The sequence below is a fragment of the Salvelinus fontinalis genome, chromosome 36, assembly GCF_029448725.1.
Source record: "Salvelinus fontinalis isolate EN_2023a chromosome 36, ASM2944872v1, whole genome shotgun sequence".
Lineage (NCBI taxonomy): Eukaryota > Metazoa > Chordata > Actinopteri > Salmoniformes > Salmonidae > Salvelinus > Salvelinus fontinalis.
Genome location: NC_074700.1, coordinates 14,509,614 through 14,536,532, shown reverse-complemented (window position 1 = coordinate 14,536,532; position 26,919 = coordinate 14,509,614). Strand labels below are relative to the sequence as shown.

Genomic DNA, 26,919 nt, shown 5'->3' with positions numbered 1-26,919 from the left:
TCATATGCTGTAGCATTAAGATTTCCCTTCACTGGAACTAAGGATCCTAGCCCAAACCATTATTCCTCCTCCACCAAACTTTACAGTTGGCTTAATGCATTGGGGCAGGTAGCGTTCTCCTAGCATCCGCCAAACCCACATTTGTCCGTCAAACTGCCAGTTGGTGAAGCGTGATTCATCGCTCCAGAGTCCAATGGTGGCGAGCTTTACACAAATCCAGCCCACGCTTGGCATTGCGCATGGTGCTCTTAGGCTTGTGTGTGGCTGCTCGGCCATGGAACCATTTTATGAATCTCCCGACGAACAGTTCTTGTGCTGACGTTGCTTCCAGAGGCAGTATGGAACTCAATAGTAAGTGTTGCAACCGAGGACAGACGATTTTTACACTCTGCATGCTTCAGCACTCAGCGTTCCCGTTTTGTGAGTTTGTGTGGCCTACCACTTTACGGCTGAGCCATTGTTTCTCCTAGACGTTACCACTTCACAATAACAGCACTTACAGTCAACCAGGGCAACTCTAGCACGGCAGAAATGTTATGAACTGACTTGTTGGAAAGGTTGCATCCCATGACGGTGCCATGTTGAAAGACACTGAGTACGGGCCATTCTGCTGCAATGTTTGTCTATGGAGATTGCATGTGTGTGTGCTTAATTTTATACACCTGTCAGCAACGGGTGTAACTGAAATAGCCGAATCCACTAATTTGAAGGGGTGTACATTCAGCCATAGACGTGGGTGCTGAGGGTGCTGAGGGTGCACACTTTGAAAAAAAAAATATATATATACAATTATTTATATATATATATATACATATATTTTGGATTTGTTTAACACTTTTTTGGTTACTACATGATTCCATATGTGTTAAATAACATTGTGTTATTTTATAGTTTTGATGTCTTCACTATTATTCTACAATGTATAAAATAAATAAAAACCCTTGAATGAGTAGGTGTGTCCAAACTTTTGACTGGTACTGTGTATATATAAATATCACAAAAGTGGGCCTTTAATAGTCCTGTGTTAGCGGATCCGTGTAGCCGTCTGTAGCTTAGGCCCCAAAAAGTTTTTCAGGTGTAATTATATAACTTTGGCAAATGTATTTCAATTTACTTTATGCTACAGTGCTACCAAATCTTGTCCTATGCTTCGGTTACTCATCACATTAGGAATTGTATTTTATTGTTAGTCTGCAAATACTTTATTATAAAGGTGATTTTTTTAACTTATCCCTCCCGCCACCCATGTAGCACCTCCTCCTCAAAACAACTTCCCAAATCGTCCCAGAGGTCCTTCCACACATTACAGTAAAACAATACATTTATAACACTACTTTTGACCAGAGCACCATTTTTCACATTTGTGTAAAACTTAAATGTTGAAGAAGTCAACATAAAGAAGATGTTGCTATTTTCAATGGCACAGATATATACACTGAGTGTACAAACATAATGAACAACTGCTCTTTCCATGACATAGACTGACAAGGGGAATCCAGGTGAAAGCTATGATCCCTTATTGATGTCACTTTTTAAATCCACGTCAATCACTGTAGATGACGGAAAAAAACTGGTTAAATAAGTATTTTGTAGCCTTGAGACATGGATTGTGTGTGTGCCATTCAGAGGGTGAACGGGTAAGAAAAAATATTGAAGTGCCTTTGAACGAGGCATGGTAGTAGGTGCCAGGCGTACCGGTTTGTGTCAACAACTGAAACGCTGCTGAGTTTTTCACGCTCAACAGTTTCCCGTGTGAATCAAGAATGGTCAACCACCTAAAGGAACACAAGCAAATATTAGGAAGGTGTTCTTAATGTTTGTTAACTCAGTGTATATTAACCATTACACCAACTAGTCTGCTAAATGTTCATTCATGGTCCTGTTCATTCTTGAATCTGTCTCGCCCTACGCTGCCTCGCCCTAACTTGTTATTTATCCGCTTGTGTTTCCATTTCAGTGAAACCGAAAGAGAGCACGGACGGACTGAACCAAATGATAACCAAATTATGCTATAAATGTTTTTTTTCTCACATGAATGACATTCTAATAGCGTAGGATAACGTTATATGTGAATGCAGGGAACTACTGAAAATGTGGTGGCATGAATGTTAGCTTATCAGGCACAATAAAAAACAGATAGTCAATCTTGCACATGGTTCATCCCAGAGGAAGTACCTGGAAGGTTTGATTATCCGTTGTGGTTTAGCTGGAGTGTGATCAAAAGGTGAGTTGTGTCGCAGGTGACTCAGGTTTATCAAACTCTTTCATGGCACAAGGCAAATTAAGAAGTTGTTATCTTTATTTTAAGTAAATCTATCACAGAAGCACATTCCAAACTAAGCATGCTATACTATAGCCTACGAATGCAAATGTTTGATATAATCTAATTCTTTTATTGACGTCCATTGTGTGGTAGACATTTTCTGAAAATGAAGTGTCCTCGATGTAACACACTTTGTGAGGTGGGACAGCCGTTTTGTTTGAGATGCAACGCAATCGTCGAGAGAGAGCGAGGTAGGTACTGTAACATCGGGCCTTTTTTTTTTAGAAGAGTCCTAGTGAGTCAGTCTTGTCTGACTTATTTTTTTATTCAGTATTGTTAAAATACACACTGTATTCATTCAAACAACAATCTCTTCACATTCACAAGTAGATTGAATACATTTACAAATCAAATACAAAACAATGCATCAATTGTAGAAAAGGGAGGCATTATTAGCCTTCTAGGAAGTTAAAATGTGTTAGCAATTTCATCATTTTCTTGGCTTTTGTTTTTGATACATTGTAAATAATGTATATATCAAACACATGACAATTGAGCTTTTATTAATTTCATTTTATGAATATTATATTTTACCTGTCTATATATAACCCTTTTATTACGTGATAGTCTATCAAACAAGTGACAATTGGGCTTTTGATTATGAATTTTATGAATTTTATTTTTTCCCTATAATATTCATCAAATGGAATGATCAAAAGCACAATTGTCACATTTGATAGATTTTAAAAAGTACTGTCATTAGTTACAAAGTATCAATAACAATAAAGCCAAGAAAATTATAAATTTGCTAACACTTTTTAACTGGCTTAAATCACAGGGTACTCTGCTTTTTATAGAGGATGTAAAATCTGGTGAAATTAGTCTTTGCCTAAATATTTGCCATGCAAATGTTTTTATAATGGCTCGCCTCATGATTTCAGGGCAAGTTTATAGGCCCTGTCCACTATTGCTTAGGGATGTTCATGTTAGGTAACTGATAAACAGGTAGAACATGTCCTTAAGTTTTGATCTAGGATCCAAATATCTGCACCATCAACACTGTTGCATTGTGAGCAGGTATTAACCGTGGAAGATGTTAACCAATGTTCACAGTTAGCCAGTGTTATATGAATGCAAGCTGTAAAGTCCGTGGCCTCGGCTTCAATTCAGAGCAGCTCTGCTGATGCCATGGCCCAGTGAGTCACTGGAGCCGGGCCGTGGTGGTAGAATTAACAAAAGTCTGAGCCTTTTTGTTAAATCATCAGTGGAAATTCTACATTAGTGCTTTTTCTCTTTGCTGTGATAGAACAGAAGATAAATAATTGGATAATGTTTCACCGCCTTTTTAATGGGCTGGAACATTAATTGTCATTGTAACATGAGCTCATCTATTATCCCAAACGTATTTCAGAGCCAGGCAGTCTGAAAGATGTGGCTGTTGACCGGAGTAGGAGTAGGGCACCAGAAGACACCCCCCTGCCAATGGATTGTTCCTCAGATGAAGAGGTAGGGTGTGCTTTTGTGCTTTCACACTTGTAAACAGGCCTAGGAGGATGAAACTTCCAGGCTTTAGCAGATAGAGATGTGCAGGGCCGGCATTATGGATGGGCCTTATGGGGCTTGGCCCGCCCTTCCAAATAAAATATTGAACTATTGATAATTTATTTGACCGAGACGTGCACTGACAGAAAGACACATCAATTTTAGATAAAGCCTCCGAGTGAGCGAAACTGCGCCCCCTGTCTCAGTATGTGTAGATCATATATCTGATGTTGTGTGGACAAAAAGAGTATGGCATGTCATGGACTACATATTTAAGACAGGGGCGCTGTTTTCCGGTGAGAGGAAGAGGCTGAGTGAGAGGGCTCACTCTCGTCAAAATCTGTCCAGAATAAGCCCAATGCATTTCTATTGGCATAATATGCACATATAAGCTTGTTGCCTGCCTTCCCGCCTTTGGGACAATGATTCCCGTTGTTAGGGTGGAGACATGAGCATCTCATCATCATATAAAGATCTCTTGGAAAGGAAAGTTGTCTGTTGCAGACTGCACTGTTCGGATGCTGGCTTCCCCAAAAGTAAATTGATGTTTTTGCAAAAATTATACAATTACTCCTGTCTAAATAAAAGCATTCAAAATATTTCACCAGAGAGCGTGACTTTGCCATAGAGGATCTTCTTGGGAAAGGCAATCCACAGCTATTTTTATTTGGGAATCCACAGTGTGTGTGGCAATAAGCCTAGCTGATTATTGAGTTGTGGCTGTCAGTGAAAATCATCTAAATATACAGTGCATTCAGAAATTATTTACACCCCTCGACTTAAAAAAAAAAAGGTGCTACAACCTGCATTTAAAATGAATAAAATTTAGATTTTTGTCACTGGTATACACACTACCCCATAATGTGTTTTTAGACATTTTTACAAATAGATTTTTGTCCTGAATACAAAGTGTTATGTTTGGGGCTGGGGAGTTTGGGACTGGGGAGGTTTGACGGATAAATAAGAAACGAATTGGAGCTAAACACAGACAAAATCCTAGAGGAAAACCTGGTTCAGTCTGGTTTACACAAGACACTGGGAGATGAATTCACCTTTCAGCAGGACAATAACCTAAAACACAAGGCCAAATCTACACTGGAGTTGCTTAGCAAGAAGATAGTGAATGTTCCTGTCACGCCCTGACATATAAAGCCATTGTTTCTCTATGGCATGGGTGTCAAACTCTGGTAATTATATTTGGCCCGCGAGACAATACCAAATTACTACTAGAGCTGGCCCAACGGTATTATACAGCGCATTCACCGCTAATACTACGAATCACATAATGCTCTGCTGTTGTTTTCGCGCGCCAATCAGGACAGGACCCAGAAACGCCCTCTCCTCTGTGACAGAAGTCATAGCAACATAGACGCTACAACTGTCAGCGCGCTACCCTTCCCAAAAATCGCGCTTTCTGGAGCTTTATGGACAAGTGGGAGGCAGAATATCTGTTTACATATGTAAAAGACAAACCTGTTTGTCTTGTTTGTGGAGTCAACGTGGCTGTAAGTAAGGAGTACAACATTAGACGACACTATGAAACGAAACACCATGACAAATACAAGGACCTGGACATGACTCAAAGGAGCCAGAAAGTAGAGGAGATGAAAAGAAGTTTGGTTTCACAACAGAATATGTTAAAAAAAAGCCACATCACAAAGTGAGGCTGCTGTAAAGTCTAGTTATATAGTGGCAGCAGAGATCGCAAAATCAGCCCGGCCCTTTAATGAGGGAGAGTTCGTGAAAAAGTGCATGATGAACGTTTGTGACATCGTATGCCCAGAGAAAAAGTAAGCATTTTCAAACGTGAGCCTGAGCAGGAACACAGTAGATTTCTTCAGCTCAGAGCCTGAGCCCAGACATTGATGAACTAGCAACTAGCAAGAAGAGATGCCAGGTATCTGGCTTGGGCACATCAGATTAGATCAGTGTGCAATAACTAACGTTTTCTTTGTGCACTTTTTCTTGCTACAAGGCATGGGCTTGAATGGTTGATTGATTTATCATTTTATTTGTAAAATGATTAGCCAGTGGAAAAAGTTTATTTTGGTATTTAAATCAGAAGGCTGCAAATAGAAAAGAGGCATACGATTTTTATTTCAATTTTATTTATTTAATAAATGAATGCCATTGATGTGTTTTTTCATTTAAAATTCGATTTTGCATGTCTCCACTATTAAATTATATATTGTATGGTAATAAGCGATGCTTGTTCCATATTCAATGTTAAAGCAAAACTTGTTTGGGTCCATATTAAAAGGTTCATTTGTTCAATGTTGGCCCGCGACTTTGTTCAGGTTTTACATTTTGGCCCACTGGGTATTTGAGTTTGACACCCCTGCTCTATGGTATAGTAGGCCAGGGTGTGAATAGAGGGGGTGATCTAGTATTTCTATGTCTATGTTGTGTTCTAGTTTCTTTGTCTATGTTGGTGTTTTGTATGATTCCCAGTTAGAGGCAGCTGATATCGTTGTCTCTAATTGGGTATCATATTTAAGTAGTGTTTGTTCCCACCTGTGTTTGTGGGACATTGTATTTTGAGTTAGTGCATGTGCACCGCTGTAGTCACGGTTCGTTTGTTGTTTTGCTGAAGTTTCACTTTCTCATAAATAATGTAACTCAACAACTCACGTCTCTACAAACAGCCGTGACAGTTCCTGAGTGGCCGAGTTACAGTTTTGACTTAAATCTACTTGAAAATCTATGGCAAGACCTGAAAAGGTATGTCTAGCAATGATTAACAAACAATTTGACAGAGTTTGAAAGAATAATGGGACAATGTTGCACATCCAGGTGTGGAGTTCTTAAAGACTTACCCAGAAAGACTCACAGCTCTAATTGCTGCCAAAAGTGCTTCTACAAAGTATTGACTCAGGGGTGTGAATACGTATATAAATGAGATATTTCTGCATCTCATTTTCAATAAATTTGCAAAAATGTCTTAAAACATGTTCTCACTTTGTCATTATGGAGATTGTGTGTAGATGGGTGAGATACATTTTTTAAAATCCATTTTGAGTTCTGTCTGTAATGTAACAAAATGTGGAATAATTCTGAAGGGGAGGGTTGTGTGGCAAAGATACAGTGTGTCTCTCTCCAGAACTCAACTATCCAAAATGTGCTCAGCTGTCTCCCGCCAATTATTATTATTTTTTTTACCCCTATTTCCCCCCAATTTCATGGTATCCAATTGGTAGTTATAGTCTTGTCTCATCGCTGCAACTCCTGTACGGACTCGAGAGGCGACGGTCAAGAGCCGTGCGTCCTCCGAAACACAACCCAACCAAGCCGCACTGCTTCTTGACACAATGCCCACTTAACACGGAAGCCAGCCGCACCAATGTGTTGGAGGAAGCACCTGGGCACCGTGTCAGCGTGCACTGCGCCCGGCCCGCCACAGGAGTCGTTAGTGCTCGATGGGACAAGGACATCCCTGTCAGCCAATCCCCCCCCCCCCCATTCCCCCCAGAAATGTCCGGGAACTTGCAGATGCCTTGGTGGAAGAGTGGGATAACATCTCACAGCAAGAACTGGCAAATCTGGTGCAGTCCATGAGGAGGAGATGCACTGCAGTACTTGATGCAGCTGGTGGCCACACCAGATACTGACTGTTACTTTTGATTTTGACCCCCCCCCCGTTGTTCAGGGACACAGTATTCAATTTCTTCTAGTCACATGTCTGGAACTTGTTCAGTTTGTCTCAGTTGTTGAATCTTATGTTCATACAAATATTAACACATGTTAAGTTTGCTGAAATAAACCCAGTTGAGAGTGAGAGGACTTATTTTTTTGCTGAGTTTACATAGACTTGGAATCACTGACCACTTTAATAATATAACACTAGTAACTTTAATAATGTTTACATAATGCTTTACTCATCTCATATGTATATACTGTATTCTATTCTACTGTATTTTAGTAAATGCCACTGAGATTGCTTGATCTAATATTTATATAATTCATAATTCCATTCTTATACTTTTAGATTTGTGTGTATTGTTGTGAATCGTTTTTAGATACTATTGCACTGTTGGAGCTAGGAACACAAACATTTCGCTACACCCACAATAACATCTGCTAAATATGTGTATGTGACAATCAAATTTGATGTAAAGTTGCAAGTTCACGAGCGACAGCTTCAGGCCAGACCCAACTGATTGATTTGATATGATGTTGCACTTCACTTGCGATATCTCAAGTACAGACAGAAAGTTGACGATGGAAGTTATAGGCCTAATGCTGCATTGGCCTATAGGCTATCTGAGTTCTATGCTCTCATTTCTTTAGCCGCCAACTTGCTATCATTAAGCAATAAGGCACATTGGGGTGTGGTATATGGCCAATATAACACGGCTAAGGGCTGTTCTTATGCACAGCGTATCAAGGAGTGCCTGGATACAGCCATTAGTTGTGGTATTTTGGACATGTACCACAAACCCCAGAGGTGTCTTATTGCTATTATAAACTGGTTACCAACATAATTAGAACAGTACAAAGTCATTTTTGGTCACACCTGTGATATACAGTCTGATATACTACAGCTTTCAGCCAATCAGCATTCAGGCCTTGAACCACCCAGTTTATAATACAGAATTAATAACCTTGTCAGAATTTTTTTTTTTTTTTTTTTACATCTTTTATCAAGGACATTGCCATTTACAATGTGAAATCATTCAATTGACTGACATTCCAAAGGATAAAACCCTTCATTCTGCCTGTAATATTGTTTCCATTTGAAGGAATTTCATGATGCCAGTGACCAATTCTTTGACTTATACCTTGGGGAAGATGAGGACACATCTCAGAGAGTACAAGCTGGTGATCTAGAGGTAGAGCCAGCTAAACAGATGGATGCTGCTGTAGCAGGTACTTCAATAATATTAGAGGAAATTATATAATTTACAATATACTGTATCTCAGCGTTATTGGCAAGCTTGGAGTATATTTTATCACTTGCTTTTTCCAATCACATGAAAACATATGCTTATTTGGGTAGTTGTAATTGTATTGTAGTAACCAGTGGTGTAATGGAAGGTAAGCTCACGTTAATGCTGGTTTCGCACATTTTTCATTTGCATGATCTTTTACCCAACTATTGCTGGAAAATGCTATGAAAATATAGGGAGCATTACTTTATTCACTGCGAACGGCGAACAGCATTTACCCACCTATTTTCTTCACCACATCACTGACTGTGACTGTCAAGTATGTACAATGATTCAAACATGTCCTCTTGCATTACAGGGAGAATGATGTTTCATTTGTGTTTTCATTATTCCAGTTATAATTGAATTGGGTCCTTTTTTGTCCTTTTTGCAGAACCTGTGCCACCCGAAAAGATAAAGATAGATCATGTCAGCAGTGAATCAGTGTCTCTGAGTTGGGACAAACATGTTGGTGTTCCTGAGGCATGTCTCGTGACCTGTTCCTGTGATGGTAAGGAAGTCCAGAAGAAGACAACATTGTTCAACACCCTGACGTTCTCTAGTCTGAGTCCAGGTGTCAAGTACTCCTTCCACGTTTGTACGGTGCTGAAGAACGGGACCAAAAGCAAGTCGGCTGTGACATATGCCCTCACAAGTGAGTACTCAAAACATCTTTCACTTCTTTTAGATTATCTATGCCCAGGGTGCCAAAGGTTTTAACTTACTACTAGCACAACAACAGTAGGGATGATGCAGTATAATAGCATTTATTTATAACCTTTTCATGCCTGAAAAGAGAGTTGTTAAACTCTTCAATATGTATAGTCACTTCACTTGACCAATATTTTCAGGATTGTGAATGGCTGCTATAACTATTTTCCATTGCCCATAGACTCATAACTTTTTGCTTTCTTCCACAGAGCTGTCCTCCCCTGGAGAGATAACAGTTCACTATGTTGGCAGTGACTCTGTTTCTCTGAGCTGGCTTCCTTCTGACCCGGCATGGAGGTACGAGTTGACCTACTACTGCCACACCCAGAGAGAGATCCGGTCCATCCAAGTCTCCAACAGCGCAGATGTGAAAGGCTTGTACCCAGGGACGGAGTACACTTTCAGCGTCACATCAGTCACTGAAGATGGTAATCGGAGTGCGGCAGTCACAATGTCCATGTATACAAGTAAGTGCATTGATTCAAACATGTCCACTTGCATTACAGGGAGAATGATGTTTCATTTGTGTTTTCATTATTCCAGTTATAATTGAATTGGGTCCTTTTTTGTCCTTTTTGCAGAACCTGTGCCACCCGAAAAGATAAAGATAGATCATGTCAGCAGTGAATCAGTGTCTCTGAGTTGGGACAAACGTGTTGGTGTTCCTGAGGCATGTCTCGTGATCTGTTCCTGTGATGGTAAGGAAGTCCAGAATAAGACAACAGTTTTCAATATGCTGACGTTCTCTAGTCTGAGTCCAGGTGTCAAGTACTCCTTCCACGTTTGTACGGTGCTGAAGAACGGGACAAAAAGCAAGTCGGCTGTGACATATGCCCGCACAAGTGAGTACTCAAAAAAATATCTAACTCTTGTCTATTTAAAAAAAAAAAATTACCAGGCAAGTCAGTTAAGAACAAATTCTTATTTTCATTGACGGCCTAGGAACAGTGGGAACTACCTTGTTCAGGGGTAGAACGACAGATTTGTACCGTGTCAGCTCAGGGATTTGATCTTGCAACCTTTCTGTTACTAGTCCAATGCTCTAACCATTAGGCTAACTGCCGCCCTGTCTATGCCCACAAAGCCTAGGGTTTTAACTCACTACTAACACAACAACAGTAGGGATGATGCAGTATAATAGCATTTATTTATAACCTTTTCATGCCTGAAAAGAGATGGCTGCTTTAACTATTTTCCTTGCACGGAGACTCATAACTTTTTGCTCTCTCCCACAGAGCTCTCATCCCCTGGATATATAACAGTTCACTATGTTGGCAGTGACTCTGTTTCTCTGAGCTGGCTTCCTTCTGACCCGGCATGGAGGTACGAGTTGACCTACTCCTGCCACACCCAGAGAGAGATCCGGTCCATCCAAGTCTCCAACAGCGCAGATGTGAAAGGCTTGTACCCAGGGACGGAGTACACTTTCAGTGTCACATCAGTCACTGAAGATGGTAATTGGAGCGCGGTGGTCACAATGACCATGTACACAAGTAAGTGCATTGATTCAAACATGTCCACTTGCATTACAGGGAGAATGATGTTTCACTTGTGTTTTAATTTTTCCAGTTATAATTGAATTGGGTCCTTTTTTGTCCTTTTTGCAGAACCTGTGCCACCCGAAAAGATAAAGATAGATCATGTCAGCAGTGAATCAGTGTCTCTGAGTTGGGACAAACATGTTGGTGTTCCTGAGGCATGTCTCGTGACCTGTTCCTGTGATGGTAAGGAAGTCCAGAAGAAGACAACATTGTTCAACACCCTGACGTTCTCTAGTCTGAGTCCAGGTGTCAAGTACTCCTTCCACGTTTGTACGGTGCTGAAGAATGGGACCGAAAGCAAGTCGGCTGTGACATATGCCCTCACAAGTGAGTGTAATAAACATTTTCACTGTCTTAGTGTAACAGGAGGATGTTTTCCAATGGATTGATTGACAACCATAGAGGTCAGATCTTAAACCGTTTTTTTGTTTCGTCTACAGAAACCCACCTGGGGAGTTTGCTGCTGGACCTGGGTTTGGCGCAAGACTATATTGAGAAGCTCACCCTGAGCACCGTGCTGCAGATTGATGAAAAGACCGTCACAGATGAACCAGCTCAGACTCACTCAGCCCTACCATGGACTTTCCTAAAGAGGTTAATGATGGTTAATGTAACTGCTAGAAGTGTGAAATGTACCTCACCAGGAGGTGAGGAAAGTTGTGATGCAGACCTAGATGTAGAGAGTCTGTTTAATAACCTGGACTCTAGTAATGTTGTAAACCCCTTAGACGTTGTTACTGCTCTCTTTCTGTGCTCTAATGGTTTTCTGCAGCAAGAGATGGTCTTGAAAATGTCAATGTGTCAGTTTTCTGTGCCCCTGCTTCTCCCCAATTGTGACACAGAAAAGTGCACGCTCATGCTTTGGGCAATGCGAGACATTGTCAAGAAGTTCAGACCTCATTCATTGGAAGACCCAAGAGGATTTGTTGAAGACAGGATTGTTCTGTCTGACCTCCCCATGGTCTCTTTCGTCAGATTGGGCAAATCCTCCTTGTCCAAGTCGCAGATTCTGAACAAGCTTCTGAGTAATCCCCAACAGTATCACGATACATTTGTCCACCACGATATGGAATGTGGTGATAGTCCAAGGAGGATATCCAATGGATTGGTTGAGATAAGCTGGTACCTCCCAAGTGGGAAAAAAAACATTGACATTTTTGGTGAAGCTGTTGCTGTAACCAATCTGAGAGGGGATATCAGTTCCTTTGAGACCCAGTACTCCTTTCTTTGTCAGACCTCTGCAGCAGTCTTTGTATTCTTTGACAACCTGGACAACAAGTACAAGCTACTGAACAGCCAACACACCAAGGCACAGCTGTTTCTGGTGGGTAACCCACAGAGCAAGAGCTTCAGCATTGATGCTTTGAAGAAAACAGCAGCAGAGTTGAACTTGAAGAAAAGCAACATCATCCTGAAAACCAAACAGATGAATGATGCAGACTTTGTGAAGAACCTGCGAGACTCAGTTGGTCAGGTGATCAAGAGTTCAAAGTCCAAGATGCCACTGGAGCAGATGTCTGAAGTGGCTCACGAGCTTGGGATTTTGGTTGATGAGGACTGCCAAGAATGTCAGAGTGCCAAGCAAAAAGCTGATGGAATTACCTCCAACATACATGACACCCCACAGTATAAGGAACGTCAGCTTCCCTTGCAAGGACAGATCTGGAAGGAGCTGGCACGTCTAGAGAAAGAGGAATGCAGACTGCGGAAAGCTGGGAACCAGAACCTAGAGATGTACAAAAGTGAACTGCAAACAGAGAAGAGACAACTTCGGGAACAGCAAAGATTGTATGACATGTCAGAGGCAATGACCTGCTTCATACATGGAATATCAAGCACAGGGCTAGAAAGGTCCTACTTCTTGAAATGGATGAGAATGAACCTGGACAATATGGCTCGTAAAAACCTTTCTGGCCTTAGGGACCTGTACAAAGAAAAGTCTCAGAATTGGTCTGAAAACCAAGATGAAATTGCATACCTTGATAGACAGATTTCAAACAGTTCTTTGGGAACTGAACATTTCATACGTGAAATGGGTCAACTGTACGAATCTGCAGTATTATTGGGAGAAACTGAAGAGTCATGGCACCAACTGCAGCACCTGCCCAGACTATGTGCTGAGTTGCTTCTGGATGGGTTTCCTCTGGAGCTGGTGGACGGAGACGCGTCCAACATACCTCTGAGATGGGTGAGTGATGTGCTGCATCAGCTCAATGTATTGGTGCAGCCGAAGAACAAGATCCTGGTGGTAACCGTTCTAGGTGTTCAGAGCACAGGAAAGTCCACTCTACTGAACACTATGTTTGGAGTGCAGTTCGCAGTCAGTAGCGGCAGATGCACAAGAGGTGCCTTCATGCTTCTCATCAAAGTTAAAGAGGACTTCAAGAAAGAGCTGAACTGCGATTTCCTTGTGATCATCGACACAGAAGGATTGAAGTCTCCAGAGTTGGCACAGCTGGATGACAGCTATGAGCATGATAACGAGCTAGCCACATTCGTTATTGGGCTAAGTGATGTCACAATAATCAATATTGCCATGGAGAACTCGATTGAGATGAAGGACATCCTTCAAATCGTCGTCCATGCTTTTCTCCGGATGAAAGAGGTGGGAAAGAAACCCAAGTGCCAGTTTGTCCACCAGAACGTGGCAGATGTCTCGGCACACGACAAGAACATGAGAGACCGGAAACTACTGTTGGAGCAATTGAACGAGATGACCCAGGCAGCAGCCAGCATGGAAAGCAAAGAAGAGAACAAGATCTTCACTGATGTAATGGAGTACAACCCAGAGACTGGTAACTGGTACATACCTGGACTTTGGCATGGAAACCCTCCAATGGCACCTGTCAATGCCGGGTACAGCGAGTCCGTCTACGAGTTCAAAAAGAACATGATCAAGGTCTTCCAGAACTGTAAAGGCTCTGGGAACAACATCATGGACTTTCTGGAGTGGACAAAAAGCCTTTGGAATGCTGTGAAGTATGAAAACTTCATCTTCAGCTTCAGAAACAGCCTGGTGGCTGATGCCTACATGAAGTTGTGCATTGAGTTCAACAAGTGGGAATGGTCTGTCAGAAAACACATGCACACATGGATGACAAGTGCTGAAACAAGGATTTCCAACTTTGGAACAGTAGCAATGAAATCTCAGACAGGAGATGTGAGGGATTTTCTCTGTCAATTGAAAAGTGCAGCCTCAACGGAACTTGTCAAATGGGAGAAGACCATTCTTGACAACCTGACCAAGTACTACGAACAGACAGAGGGCCATGTCTATCTTGTGGAGAGATACAGAGAGGATTTTGCAAACAGCACCAAAAGTATGAGAAGGGAGATGGAAAACTCTATAATGAGTAAACTGGAAGCTGCTGTTGAGATTCGACAAGGAATGAAAAAGCTTGACACAATCAAGAAAAACCACACAGCCGTGATGGAGGAGAAGGTGCTGAAGTTGCTTGAGGACTGCAGAAAGAGCCATTCTGAGCGGTCAGAGAAGGACCTTGATAGAGAATTTGAAAAGGTGTGGGAGGAAACCGTGCAGGAGCTCTCTTTTACAGGATTAAAGAAACGAGACATTGTGAGCGATGTTTTCAACCAGCTCCGGTCTAACATGAAACAGAAGGGAGGTTCAGTGAATGAAAAGCTGAACACAGAGAAACTTGAAGATCATGGAAAAGAACCCTTCATAGTCACTCCAGAGGGGTTTTTCAAGAGATTAGTAAAGGGGTTTTACATGGATGAGCACACAAGAAAAACCCAGGCCATGGCAGACAACCTTATAGAGATATGCAAACAATTTGTGAATGAGAAGATCCAAAATAAAACAGATTACAATGACACATACATTCAAGAGATCATACATATGATTGAAGAGAAGTTGAACGCCAACAGAAATCTTGGAACAAGCGATACATTTGAAGTCTCCATTAAATTGTACATTTGTGCGTTTGCATCCAGGGCTTTCCAATCAATGCATGAAAAGTTCATATGTGACAATAATCCTCGTTTGTGCCTTGAACAGTTCAAAGGTAAATACTTGGCGAACTTCAAAGACTTGTTCAATGGACAAGATCAGTGTCGGAAGAAATCTGTGGAGTTCACCAACCTGTGTCTTAAACCTGCAGTAGAAGCCTATGTTGCCAGTTCCCTGGGTCTGGAAATTGTTGACGAAATGCTGACAGGACAGAATGCCTTTCAATTCAGCTCTCGGACATTTTTCCAGTACTCTATCCTGAAGCAACTACTGTCAGAATTCAACTTTGCCAACTACGTGAGCTACACTTGTCACTATGAAGCCTTTGTCAAGAATTGGATTTTGGGTGAAATGTTGAAACGATTTTCACAAGGGGAAAAAATGTTTGAGTTGGAAGACTGTCAACTCAAAGGGATCATCAGAGTCATCACTGAGGCAATCACAAAAGTACAGACGAATAAGAATGGCAACATAAAGGAATTAATTCAGGACATATGCAGGGAACTTGGAGAGAAGCTGGTCATCCCCCAAGATGCATTGGAAGCCACCATGATCCTCAACAATTCCAACCAGGAACAGTTTTCCTACTGGCTCAAAACATCTGTGGTGGAGATGGAACAGTGTCTGAGAGAAGAATTCAGAAATGCAACAGATGTAAGTAAGAAATTGGAACAAATGAGGATTAAACCACAGAATATCCTGTTCACAAGAGTGTTTGGCTGCGGGAAGCAGTGTCCATTCTGCAAGTCACCGTGCGAGGCAGGAGGGGAGGCCCACAATGATCACTGTGCTTCAATACACCGACCACAGGGACTTGGTCGATACAGGTTTGATGGTTCAAAGGAACTCGTGACTGATATCTGCTCCTCCTCTGTGTTCAGTGAGAGTTCTTTCAGATGCTACGAGACAAATGGAAAATACCACCCTTTCAAAAAGTACAGAGACATTTTTCCCAATTGGCATATTCCAGCAGATCCCAGCATACAAGCCTCAGACTACTGGAAATATGTGATGGCAAAATTCAACAAGGAATTTTCCAAAGAGTATGATGCATGCCCAGGAGATATCCCCCCTGCCTGGAAATTGATCACAAAGGAACAGGCAGAAAAGAGCCTTAGAGAGTCCTTTAGCATTACTAATGCTTTGAGTCCCACGGTATCGCCAGCACATTTTAGTGCTTCTAACCCATTTTAAACATTGTGTGTTTTGGCTACAGACGGGTGTTTCTTTTGCTTTAGATTAGTCTATATCTTCTGCATCTGCCAAAACCAACCATTCGCCTGCGCAAATTAACAGGTGCTGAACTAGAGCAGTGTTTGTGAGACAAGGGCAGATCCCGAAAACGGTTGTTCTCACAAAAAAACATCTGTAATGTCTGAACGGTTTGAGCTATAAAACTATTATGACCCCACTATGAAAAGCTGAGACTCTCACGAACACACACAAGTAATGTTTTTCTCTATGATATGCACAAGCCACACAAGAGCCATTAGAAGGTAAGGGTTCTTCTACATAGAAGATCATTGTACATCCCAGGACATAGTGGCTCAGCGGTCTAAGGCACTGCATCTCAGTGCAGAAGTCATTACCACAGTCCCTGGTTCAAATCCAGGTTGTATCACATCTGTCTGTGATTGGGAGGCCCATATGGCGGCGCACAATTGGCCCAGCGTCGTCCAGGTTTGGCATGGGTAGGCCGTCATTGTATATAATAATTTGTTCGTAACTGACTTGCCTAGTAAAATAAAACATTTGGTCTATAATACTGTAATAAGCTCACAAAATTGTTGTCACAAAATCCACATAGTTGTAACTGGAAATAATATGGGATAACACTTGAATGTGAGGCTAAATGAGGGCAGAGTAAGCAGATGAATTAAAGTAGTGAATTTCAGGTATTTTGTCCAGGTATTCCCTGCGTCTGAAAAAGTTTTTAATTGAGAGCCTATTCATCCTCTCGAAGAGGAATAGCATCTTGAAGAGTAGTGATGTGTCGGGCCATAGTAAAAAAGAAAGAAAGAAAGAAGCCGTTGCCGGTAAGAAAAATTGTCAGATTTAACACTAAACAAAGAAGATACATTTATAATAAAGATGCTTAAAGATGCTTAAATCTGATTATGTTTTAGTTTACAGAATCAAGACAAGGCATCTGCTTCATCACTTAGCAGAATAGTCTAATCGAAGAGCCACAAAATGGTGGCTGGAATGATAATCTGTTATACACTGTGCCTCAGCTTCTTTGCTTGAAAGCAATTCGCAAAAGATACATCAGTCCTTGAACTTGATGTATGACTATCAGTCTACTTTGGCAGGCACTGACAACAATCAACAAGGAATCTGTTTTCCGATGCAAACTGCAGAATATTGCCTCTTGAAGTCAACACTTTTTTTGTGAATCTTCTACATTTAAATAAATGGTAGTATTTACAGAGAATAATTTTCTAATTTTGTTTTGTATTTGTGCTAATATTCATTTACAGTTTGGGTTTTTTATGTGGTTTTATCTTTCATTTTTCTGTAATATTGGGTTTGGTAAAATCAAGCATGGTCTGACATTTAACTTAAACTTCTGTGATTCAGGAAAGTGTTGAGAAACCATTGAATTGGAAAATTGGGAGAATATAATACTTTTCTAAACTTTTTGCTTTTCTAAGAGACTTTGAGATGATATTGTTCCTGTGAAATATCAGTGCTTAGCTATTTGTAGTAGCTGAATAGTAAGATTAAATTGGGTACTTACAATACTATACCCTGAAGTACACACACAATCATCCTGATGCCTCCTACTGTCAGGGTTGGGTTCAATTCAATTTCAATTCCGGTCAATTCTAAAAGTGAACCAAACGCCAATTCAAATTCAAATTCAAATTGTTCCTAATTGAAGTGATCTGGAATTGGAATTTTAGTGTACTGTACATCCTGATCTGACGGGAGCTGAAATGCAATTGACCCCAACCCAGCTTAATGTATTAGTATTTCCCACCAAATATATTCCATAATAAACAAATCACTTTCTTGTATAATATATCAATGGAAAATAATCTTAACAGTGAGTCCTTGAACTGGTCCAGTTGGTCAATGAGGAGGCGCAGTCAACACCAGCTATGATTGTCTTTGAACAAAGTAGGCTACACCAACTGTAGTAAATGTTCCTTTTTAAAAATGTTTTCAATGATTATATATTTAGAGAAAAATTACTTCCATTGAATACAACACAAAAGCAGCACATTGATTTTCAAGTGAGGGTCAATGAATTGATATACTGGACTTCCAGCTGAATGTATCAAATCAAGTAGCTTTTTATTGCAGTGGTAGCACAAACAACATGGCACAGTCATGAGAGAATGAAAACATAAAAGTCAAGTTTAATGCAATACATTTCATGTTGTAATTGTACATGGCCTCTATCAAATAAACATACTAAAATTCAAATAAACCATTACCTTCAGAAATACATATACTTTGGATGTTTTTGTTGATGATTTCTTGTTCAGAACAATAGGTTAGAAATGGTATGCATTAAGGTTAAACAGGCCAGGCTAAGGTTTATAGTGTATAGCATAGCGGTTTTGAGAGCAGGGACACGTGATGTGAGATTCATGTGGTTTTTCCGTAAAGGTGACCATTAGCCTTCTGCTTAACCACGAAAGCCAGGGGGTCTCCTATGGGCTGGCCCATCCGGATGTGAGCCAGAAGATCCTGGGTCATGTTGAGGGCATTGCGGGAGGTGTAGAGGTCAGAGAGGTCAGAGTTCATCCCAGAGGGGACATACTCCCCACAGTTGGGGCCACCAAGTCCTGGGGCACAGTCGACCTTGTAGGAAAAGTACAGGGTTCCATGATTCATGGGACACATGCTGTCGTGAGGACCCACTAAGATGGGCCGGACGCTGCACTCCCCCAGGAGGTCGTTCCACCACTTGAACCAGTGTTTGTCTTCATCGTACACAGCAAACTTCAGCTCGCTCGCCAGGGAGAGCTTGACGTTTTCAAAGTATAAGGCTTTGTTCCAGGCAGGGTTGTTGTTGTTGTAGATCACATCAGTCTGCATAGCTTTGTCATCCATGAACACCTTGACGGATCAAACCAAATCAAACTTTATTTAAAGCTACAGTATGTGATTCGAAAAACGACAAAACGGGGCCCCCACCACTTGTTTTAGTACATACACTACGTGGCTAAAAGTATGTGGACACCTGCTCATTGAACATCTCATTCCAAAATCATAGCAATTAATATGGAGTTGGTCCTCCCTTTGCTGCTATAACAGCCTCTACTCTTCTGGCAAGACTTTCCACTAGTTTTTGGAAGATTGTTGCGGGGACTTGCTTCCATTCAACCACAAGAGCATTAGTGATGCCGGGCACGGTGTTCCAAATCATCCCAAAGGTGTTTGATGGGGTTGAGGTCAGGGCTCTGTGTAGGCCAGTCAAGTTCTTCCACACCGATCTCGACAAACAATTTCTGTATGGACCTCACTTTGTGCACGGTGCCATTCTACCTTGTTCATGGTGCCAATGTTTATCTATGGAGATCTCATGGCTCTGTGCTCAATTGTATACACCTGTCAGCAATGTGTGTGGCTGAAATAGCAGAATCCACTAATTTGAAGGTGTATCCACATACTTTTGTAGTGTAGCTGAGCGAAATGTAAATCACATCAAATTCTAGACTTTAGCATTAAAGTGCACTTAAAAACAAACGTCATAGTAAGTTAAAATAATAAAATAAAAGAGATAATACCTTGACAAAGCCGTCGGTCTTGGACGTGGTGTCCCCCCAGAGGCCCCTGGCGCTCTTCACAGTGACGGTAAGGTGGGCCAGGCCCTTCTCCTGCGGGCAGCACTGGCTGGTCATCTCCTTGCTGGCCTGGCACACACACTGGCAGGAGTCGTGGGCACTGGAGCTGGAGCCTCCCTTGCACTTCCCAGAGCAGTGCTTGACCAGAGCGTGTTCCAGGATGTAGTCCTCCACAGCCTTCTTCAGCCCAGCCCGCTTCCTGGCCTGCTTCACCAATAGGTGGAGGGGCTGGAGGGAGTAGTTGATGACGTCAGGGATGGTCTTCAGGCTGCTCGACCAATCAGCGAAGGCCTTGGAGTTTTTACCCGTTTCGGAGAAGAGCAGGTCGGGCGTCCCGTCCGTCTGTCCCCCCACCACCTCGGTAAACCTGTTTGTTTATCATTAGTCATGTTTTGTCTTAAACGAGGACCACAATGGAAATATGTGTTTTATAAGTCTTGTATAATGCCCATTAACACCCCAAAATCTATCAAATCCAAATCAATCGAACCTCTCTTTGAAGGTGCTGCTGAAGCGGTCCTTGGTGTCACGTTTCTGAAGGTCCTTCTTGCAGAACTTGGTCTCTGTGTTGAGTTCAGCTGATCCGGTACTGGTGGCGACGGAGGCCTCAGCCTCAAGACAGTCCTTGACCTGGAATATTATATTGTTTTTTTAACGTAATGTACATTTTCTTAAAATAAATAAATAAAAATACATAGATAAATCCATTTACTGATATATTTTAATTAAAAAGTACTTGACCTCGTTCTCATTGTAGCCACTCAGGGCCGCCTGGCACACTCGCAGGGAGGTCACGCTCTTCACCCGCCCCCCCAGGAGAACCTTCTTGATGAAGTGGGTGCCAAAGTTGTCAAGAAAACGTCTGTAGTCAACCTTGGTCTGGTCAGTGTAGAGGGGGGGCAGGAGGCCCAGGGAGCGAGAGAACTCAGGGTGCAGGGGAGGGTCATCTAGCAGGCGGTAACTGAGAAAGAAACACACAAGATGGAGAGTTTATAGCCTGTAGAGAGCAGTGTTGGTTCTATAAAGTTAAACATCTACAATACAAGTGATGTTATATTTATAAGGTATATCACCTGTAATAAGAGCAGTGTATATCCTGTTTGATGAAGCTGTACTTGTCCTTCTTCGACTGGCTCATCACCGTTTTGGCAGCTCTGGAGTGGGTGCCCCCCACCATGACCGACCCCTTAGCCTGGGGGGTCATAACGTCCAGACCAATCTTCCAACTGACATCTACCTACACATGGTGGTGGATAAGGTGAGTTTACCCACATAAAGCACTTTGAGCATTGGGAAAAGCGCTATACATCAAGTCAAATTTTATTGGTCACATACACATGGTCAGCAGATGTTAACTCGAGTGTAGCGAAATGCTTGTGCTTCTAGTTCCAACAGTGCAGTGATATCTAACAATTCCCAACAACTACGTAATACACACAAATCGAACAGGTAATCTAACAATTCACCACCAACTACGCACAAATCTAAAGGGGTGAATGACAATATGTACATATAAATATATGAGCAATGGCCGAGTGGCATAGGCAAGGTGCAGTAGATGGTATACATTTTTATTTAACTAGGCAAGTCCGTTAATAGCAAATTCTTATTTTCAATGATGGCCTAGGAACAGTGGGTTAACTGCCTTGTTCAGGGGCAGGACGACAGATTTTTACCTTGTCAGCTCAGGGATTTAAACTTGCAACCTTTCGGTTACAAGGCCAACACTCTAACCACTAGGCTACCTGCCACCCCAAATACACTACATACATGTGATATGAGTAGTGTAAGATATGTAAACATTATTAAAGTGGCATTATTTAAAGTGACTAGTGATCCCTTTATTAAACTGTCAAGTGATTGGGTCTCAATGTTGGCAGCAGCCTCTGAGTTAGTTATAGCTGTTTAACAGTCTGATGGCCTTGAGATAAAAGCTGTTTTTCAGTCTCTCGGTCCCAGCTTTGATGCACCTGTACTGACCTCGCCTTCTGGATGATAGGGGTGTGAACAGGCAGTGGCTCGGGTGGTTGTTGTCCTTGATGATCTTTTTGGCCTTCCTGTGACATCGGGTACTGTAGGTGTCCTGGAGGGCAGGTAGTTTGCCCCCGGTGATGCGTTGTGCAGACCTCACTACCCTCTGGAGAGCCTTGCGGTTGAGGGTGGTGCAGTTGCCGTACCAGGCTGTGATACAGCCTGACAGGATGCTCTCGATTGTACATCTGTAAAAGTTTGTTAGGGTTTTGGGTGACAGGCCAAATTTCTTCAGCTGCCTTCTTCACCACACTGTCTGTGTGGGTGGACCATTTCAGTTTGTCTGTGATGTGTACACCCAGTAACTTAAAACGTTCCACCTTCTCCACTGCTGTCCCCCTTCGATGTGGATAGGAGGGTGCTCCCTCTGCTGTTTCCTTAAGTCCACGATCATTTCCTTTGTTTTGTTGACATTGAGTGAGAGGGTGTTTTCCTGACACCACACTCTGAGGGCCCTCACCTCCTCCCTGTAGGCTGTCTCGTCGTTGTTGATGATCAAGCCCACTACTGTTATGTCGTCTGCAAACTTGATGATTGAGTTGGAGGCATGCATGGCCTCGCAGTCGTAGGTGAACAGGGAGTACAGGAGAGGTCTGAGCACACACCCCTTTGTGGGGACCCAGTGTTGAGGGTCAGCGAGGTGGAGATGTTGTTTCCTACCTTCACCACCTGGGGGCGGCCCGCCAGAAAGTCCAGGACCCAGTTGCACAGGGAGGGGTTGAGGCCCTGGGCCTCCAGCTTGATGATGAGCTTGGAGGGTATGGTGTTGAATGCTGAGCTGTAGTCAATGAACAGCATTCTTACATAGGTATTCCTCTTGTCCAAATGGGACAGGGCAGTGTGCAGTGTGATGGCGATTGTGTCGTCTGTGGACCTGTTGGGGTGGTATGCAAACTGAAGTGGGTCTAGGGTGGCCGGTAAGGTGGCGGTGATATGATCCTTGACTAACTTCTCAAAGCACTTCATGGTGACAGAAGTGGGTGCTACGGGGCTGTAGTCATTTCAGTTATCTTTGCCTTGAGTTTCTGCCTAAAAATCGGGACGAGCAAGATGGCGTCGTGGTTGGATTTGCCGAAGGGGGGGCGGAGGAGGGCCTTGTCTGCTTCACTAAAGTTAGAGTAGCAGGGGTCGAGACTATTAGCCCTACGTGTCGTGCAATTAATATGCTTATCTAATTTAGGTAGCACTGTTCTCAAATGTACTTTGTTAAAATCCCCAGCTACATTAAGTGCAGCCTCCTACATATATATAGTTTCCAGTTTACATAAATCAAATGTTATTTGTCACATGCGCCGAATACAACAGGTACAGGAATGCAACCTTATAGTGAAATGCTTACTTATGAGCCCCTAACCAACAATGCAGTTAAAAAAAGTACGGATAAGAAAAAGAAATAAAAGTAACAAGTAATTAAAGAGCAGCAGTAAAATAACAATAGTGAGACAATATACAGGTGGGGGGTGCCGGTACAGAGTCAATGTGCATGGGCACTGGTTAGTTGAGGTAATATGTACATGTAAGTAGAGTTATTAAAGTGACTATGAATAGATGATAACAACAGAGAGTAGCAGCGGTGTAAAAGAGGGGAGGGGGGGAATGCAAATAGTCTGGGTAGCCATTTGATTAGATGTTCAGGAGTCTTACGGCTTGAGGGTAGAAGCTGTTTAGAAACCTCTTGGACCTAGACTTAGTGCAGTTGTAGAACCTTAATCCACAATCATCTCCTTCGTCTTGATTACTTTGAGGGAGAGGTTGCTGTCCTGGCAACACACGGCCAGGTCTCTGACCTCCTCCCTATAGGCTGTTTCGTCGTTGTCGGTGATAAAGCCTACCACTGTTGTGTCATTGGCAAATTTAATGATGGTGTTGGAGTTGTGCCTTGGCCGTGCAGTCATGAGTGAACAGGGAGTACAGTATATATTGAATCAATTATTATTATTTATATTATTATTTTTATACATGATTATGATGATTATTATAAAGCTCTCTCTCTAAATATATTATATACTGAACAAATATATGAATGCAGCATGAAACAATTTCAAAGCTGAGTTAGAGTTAATGTGAGGAAAACAGTCAATTTAAATAAAATCATCACTACTAGTTAGTAGTCAGCTAATTGACTGTTTTCCTCACATTAACTCAAACTCAGCTTTGAAAATGATGACATCAGCAAACCGCTCACCCACACGATGCCATACATGTGTTCTATGGTTGAGGCCGGTTGGACGTACTGACAAATTCTATAAAACGATGGAGGCGGCTTATGGTAGAGAAATTAACATTACATTCTCCAGCAACAGCTCTGGTGGACATTCCTGCAGTCAGCAAGCCAATTGCACGCTCACTCAAACCTTGAGACATCTGTGGCATTGTGTTTTGTGACAAAACTGCACATTTTAGAGTGGCCTTTTATTGTCCCTAGCACAAGGTGCACCTGTGTAATGATCATGCTGTTTAATCAGCTTCTTGGTATGCCACACCTGTCAAGCGGATGGATTATCTTGGCTAAAGAGAAATTATCACTAACAGGGATGTAAGCAAATTTGTTCACAACATTTCAGAGAAATAAGCTCTGAGTTTAGTAGTAGTAGTAGTAGTAGCAGCAGTAGCAGTGGTAGTAGTAGTATTACCTCTGTCTGGCTGCTGCTCACAAACGCCTCGCTGGAGTCGTAGACCATGCTGGCTAACTTCATGTTGCACTTCTGCGAGGGACGCCAGTCCACCACAGCCGCAGGCAGCCTCTGAGTCTGGCCATCCATGAAAGGGTTAACACAGAGGGTACAGGCCCCGTTATTGGTCTTCCTCCAGGTGTCCACGTCGATGACATAGGCCTGCTTACGTTCCATGGCGACGACGTCGAAACCCTCACCCGCCAGGTTGGTACCGGGAGCTGACAGCGCAGCCTTGCACTCTGCTGGCCGGCCCGTGGTGCACGAGGACAGGACAGGGGACAGCCACGCTCCCCACAGCCACAGCAGGGCAACCAGAGAAGTCTGTGTGCCTGGAGAGGAGGAGGAGAAGATGATATTACATTACACTTCATTCAAGGTCAATTCCAGTGCTAAACTTATTACAAATATCAATGTTTGTCAGATGTTTTCAGACCTCAAAATGTGTCGCTATTTGATTTGTCTAGCGGAAAAACACTTAATTCCAGGATACATATGTTCCCGTGGGAGACCGGGGTTCGATCCCTGAGTCAACTGCTCAACTTTCATCTTTCTCCTTACTCACTTCACCTCTGTAACTATCTCCATTAAACTATACATTGTGTAGGGTGAGCAGACTCCTGTTCCCCAACAAAAAGGGGAGATAAAAAAGAAAAGAGTTGCTCTCATTTTGGAGACATGCATAGAGAGTAAGTGTAGATATATATATAGCCTCTTACCTGACATAATATCAATCGCAATCTCTTGGTGATGATGATGGGTTTGATGAAGATGATCCTGGAACAATGGAGCATTCTGTGTCTCTGTCTGCTGACTGACTGACTGACTAACTGACTACTGGGAAACAAACAGCAAGATGTCTGTGGGTTCCATCCTGGAGGCGGTGTTTTTAGTTGTGGTCAAGGCTTTGTTTATATAGATGGTTCCTGCAGTTTCCTTTGGTTATGAACCACCACCTGCACCTGCTGTTGTGTGTTTTGGTGTGGGGGTGGGTGTTCACTTGTAAGAAAGCCTTTGCAGACATACAGATAATTAATATCTGTGCATGAGTGAATGTTTCATGGCAGCAGAAAAACAAGACTTGACCCAGCAGTTTCCTAACTCTTTTACCTGTCTGCTACTGCTCTCCATAAATAGTCAACCAGGCACCCAATTAAACCGGTACCTGGCACTGCCACTTTACATACAGAGCCATTTGACTGCTTAGGCAGTCATTCTCCCTCAGATTTGTGGATAGGGCTGGGCGATATGGTCAAATCAAACTGAAGAAGAGATAATCACATTTTACTTGTCACATGAGCTGAATAAAAAAGGTGTAGACCTTACTGTGAAATGCTTACAAGCCCTTAATTAACCAACAATGCAGTTTTGAAGAAAGACAAGAGTTAAGAAAATATATTTACTAAATAAACAAAAGTAAAAATATATAATTTAAATAACAATAACGATGCTATATACAGGGGGACCGGCAACGAGTCAATGTGCGGGGGTAGAGGTTAGTCGTGGTAGTTGAGGTAATATGTACATGTAGGTAGGGGTAAAGTGACTATGCATGGATAATAAACAGCCAGTAGCAGCAGTGTAAAAAAAGGGGGGGTCAATGCAAATAGTCCAGGTAGCCATTTGATGAACTTTTCAGCAGTCTTATGGCTTTGGGGTAGAAGCTGATAAGGAGCCTTTTGGACCTGAATGATGAGTCATTCAAAGAATAGACCGTCTGCTACAGTGGTGAGAAGAGGGCTTTATGATGGCGCTGAGCACAGTTGAAACCCTTCCTCTGGTACTCTGTCATGGTGGTTAGAAGTCTTGATAAGCACAGCATCACATGACACTTCCTTCACGATGAACAGGTTTCACTGTGAACAAAGTGCTGGTAAATGGTACACATTGTCACATAGTACTATTGATATTCCTGTTTGCAATTTGTATAATAACTCATTTTTATATGCATTCATCTGTTGCACTCTACTCCTCACTCTCTCTCTCTCCTCTCCAGCGGTGCCTATGCTGTGTAGCATCTATGTTCTGTCTGTGTAATCACACATTGCTCTACCCCTCTCCATCTACTCCAGCTGTCCAGTGGCTCTAGGACAGGAAACATGCAGCCGTTCCCCCGGTCTACATCCAGACTTCTAGCCATGGAGCAGAGCCAGGCATGGCCAGCTGAACCCCGACCAGCACCAGGCCCGGGGCCAAGGTCTCCACCTACAGCCTGACCAATGTGATGCCCCAGGCCAAGGAGTTCCTCCAACACAACTGGCTCCCCACCATGCCACAACAACTACTGCCATGGAACCGTCTATGTTATCACCGGCCTCACCACCGCCAGTAACACCATTCGGAGAGGTATCGTTAACCAGGTGGGGGTACAATTTTCATTCCCCATAATTTGTTGCTATGCCCAATACACACGTACAGAAACATAAACTGTTATGGTCTTGACAAGGAAATGGATCAACTGA

At 42.4% G+C, this 26,919-nt stretch overlaps 2 protein-coding genes across 2 annotated transcripts; one reads left to right on the top strand and one right to left on the bottom strand.

Moving 5' to 3' along the window:
- Positions 1-1,969: 1,969 nt before the first annotated feature.
- On the top strand, positions 1,970-18,411 carry LOC129835251 (interferon-induced very large GTPase 1-like). Its single transcript, XM_055900785.1, has 10 exons — positions 1,970-2,224; positions 2,417-2,514; positions 3,675-3,769; positions 8,545-8,671; positions 9,125-9,385; positions 9,651-9,908; positions 10,023-10,283; positions 10,677-10,934; positions 11,049-11,309; positions 11,423-18,411. Exons 2-10 carry the CDS (start codon positions 2,430-2,432, stop codon positions 16,147-16,149), a joined length of 6,333 nt encoding a protein of 2,110 aa, XP_055756760.1. The 5' UTR covers positions 1,970-2,224; positions 2,417-2,429; the 3' UTR covers positions 16,150-18,411.
- Positions 18,239-25,183, bottom strand: LOC129835432 (perforin-1-like). The gene is made up of 7 exons (XM_055901073.1): positions 25,177-25,183; positions 24,419-24,789; positions 20,828-20,991; positions 20,496-20,715; positions 20,245-20,384; positions 19,698-20,121; positions 18,239-19,026 (listed from the first exon to the last, which is right to left on the bottom strand). The coding sequence occupies exons 1-7, from the start codon at positions 25,181-25,183 to the stop codon at positions 18,553-18,555; spliced, it is 1,800 nt and encodes a 599-aa protein (XP_055757048.1). The 3' UTR covers positions 18,239-18,552.
- Between the last annotated feature and the right edge of the window lie 1,736 nt (positions 25,184-26,919).

What these genes read in the sequence shown, in the direction of transcription:
- LOC129835251 (XM_055900785.1), top strand. Translation starts at nt 2,430, where the DNA reads ATGAAGTGTCCTCGATGTAACACACTTTGTGAGGTGGGACAGCCGTTT. An exon ending in GATGGATGCTGCTGTAGCAG is followed by an intron (nt 8,672 to 9,124) that starts GTACTTCAATAA and finishes TCCTTTTTGCAG; the next exon opens with AACCTGTGCCACCCGAAAAG. An exon ending in TGTGACATATGCCCTCACAA is followed by an intron (nt 9,386 to 9,650) that starts GTGAGTACTCAA and finishes TTTCTTCCACAG; the next exon opens with AGCTGTCCTCCCCTGGAGAG.
- LOC129835432 (XM_055901073.1), bottom strand. An exon ending in GTGGCTACAATGAGAACGAG is followed by an intron (nt 20,385 to 20,495) that starts GTCAAGTACTTT and finishes ATAATATTCCAG; the next exon opens with GTCAAGGACTGTCTTGAGGC. An exon ending in AGACCGACGGCTTTGTCAAG is followed by an intron (nt 19,027 to 19,697) that starts GTATTATCTCTT and finishes TGATCCGTCAAG; the next exon opens with GTGTTCATGGATGACAAAGC.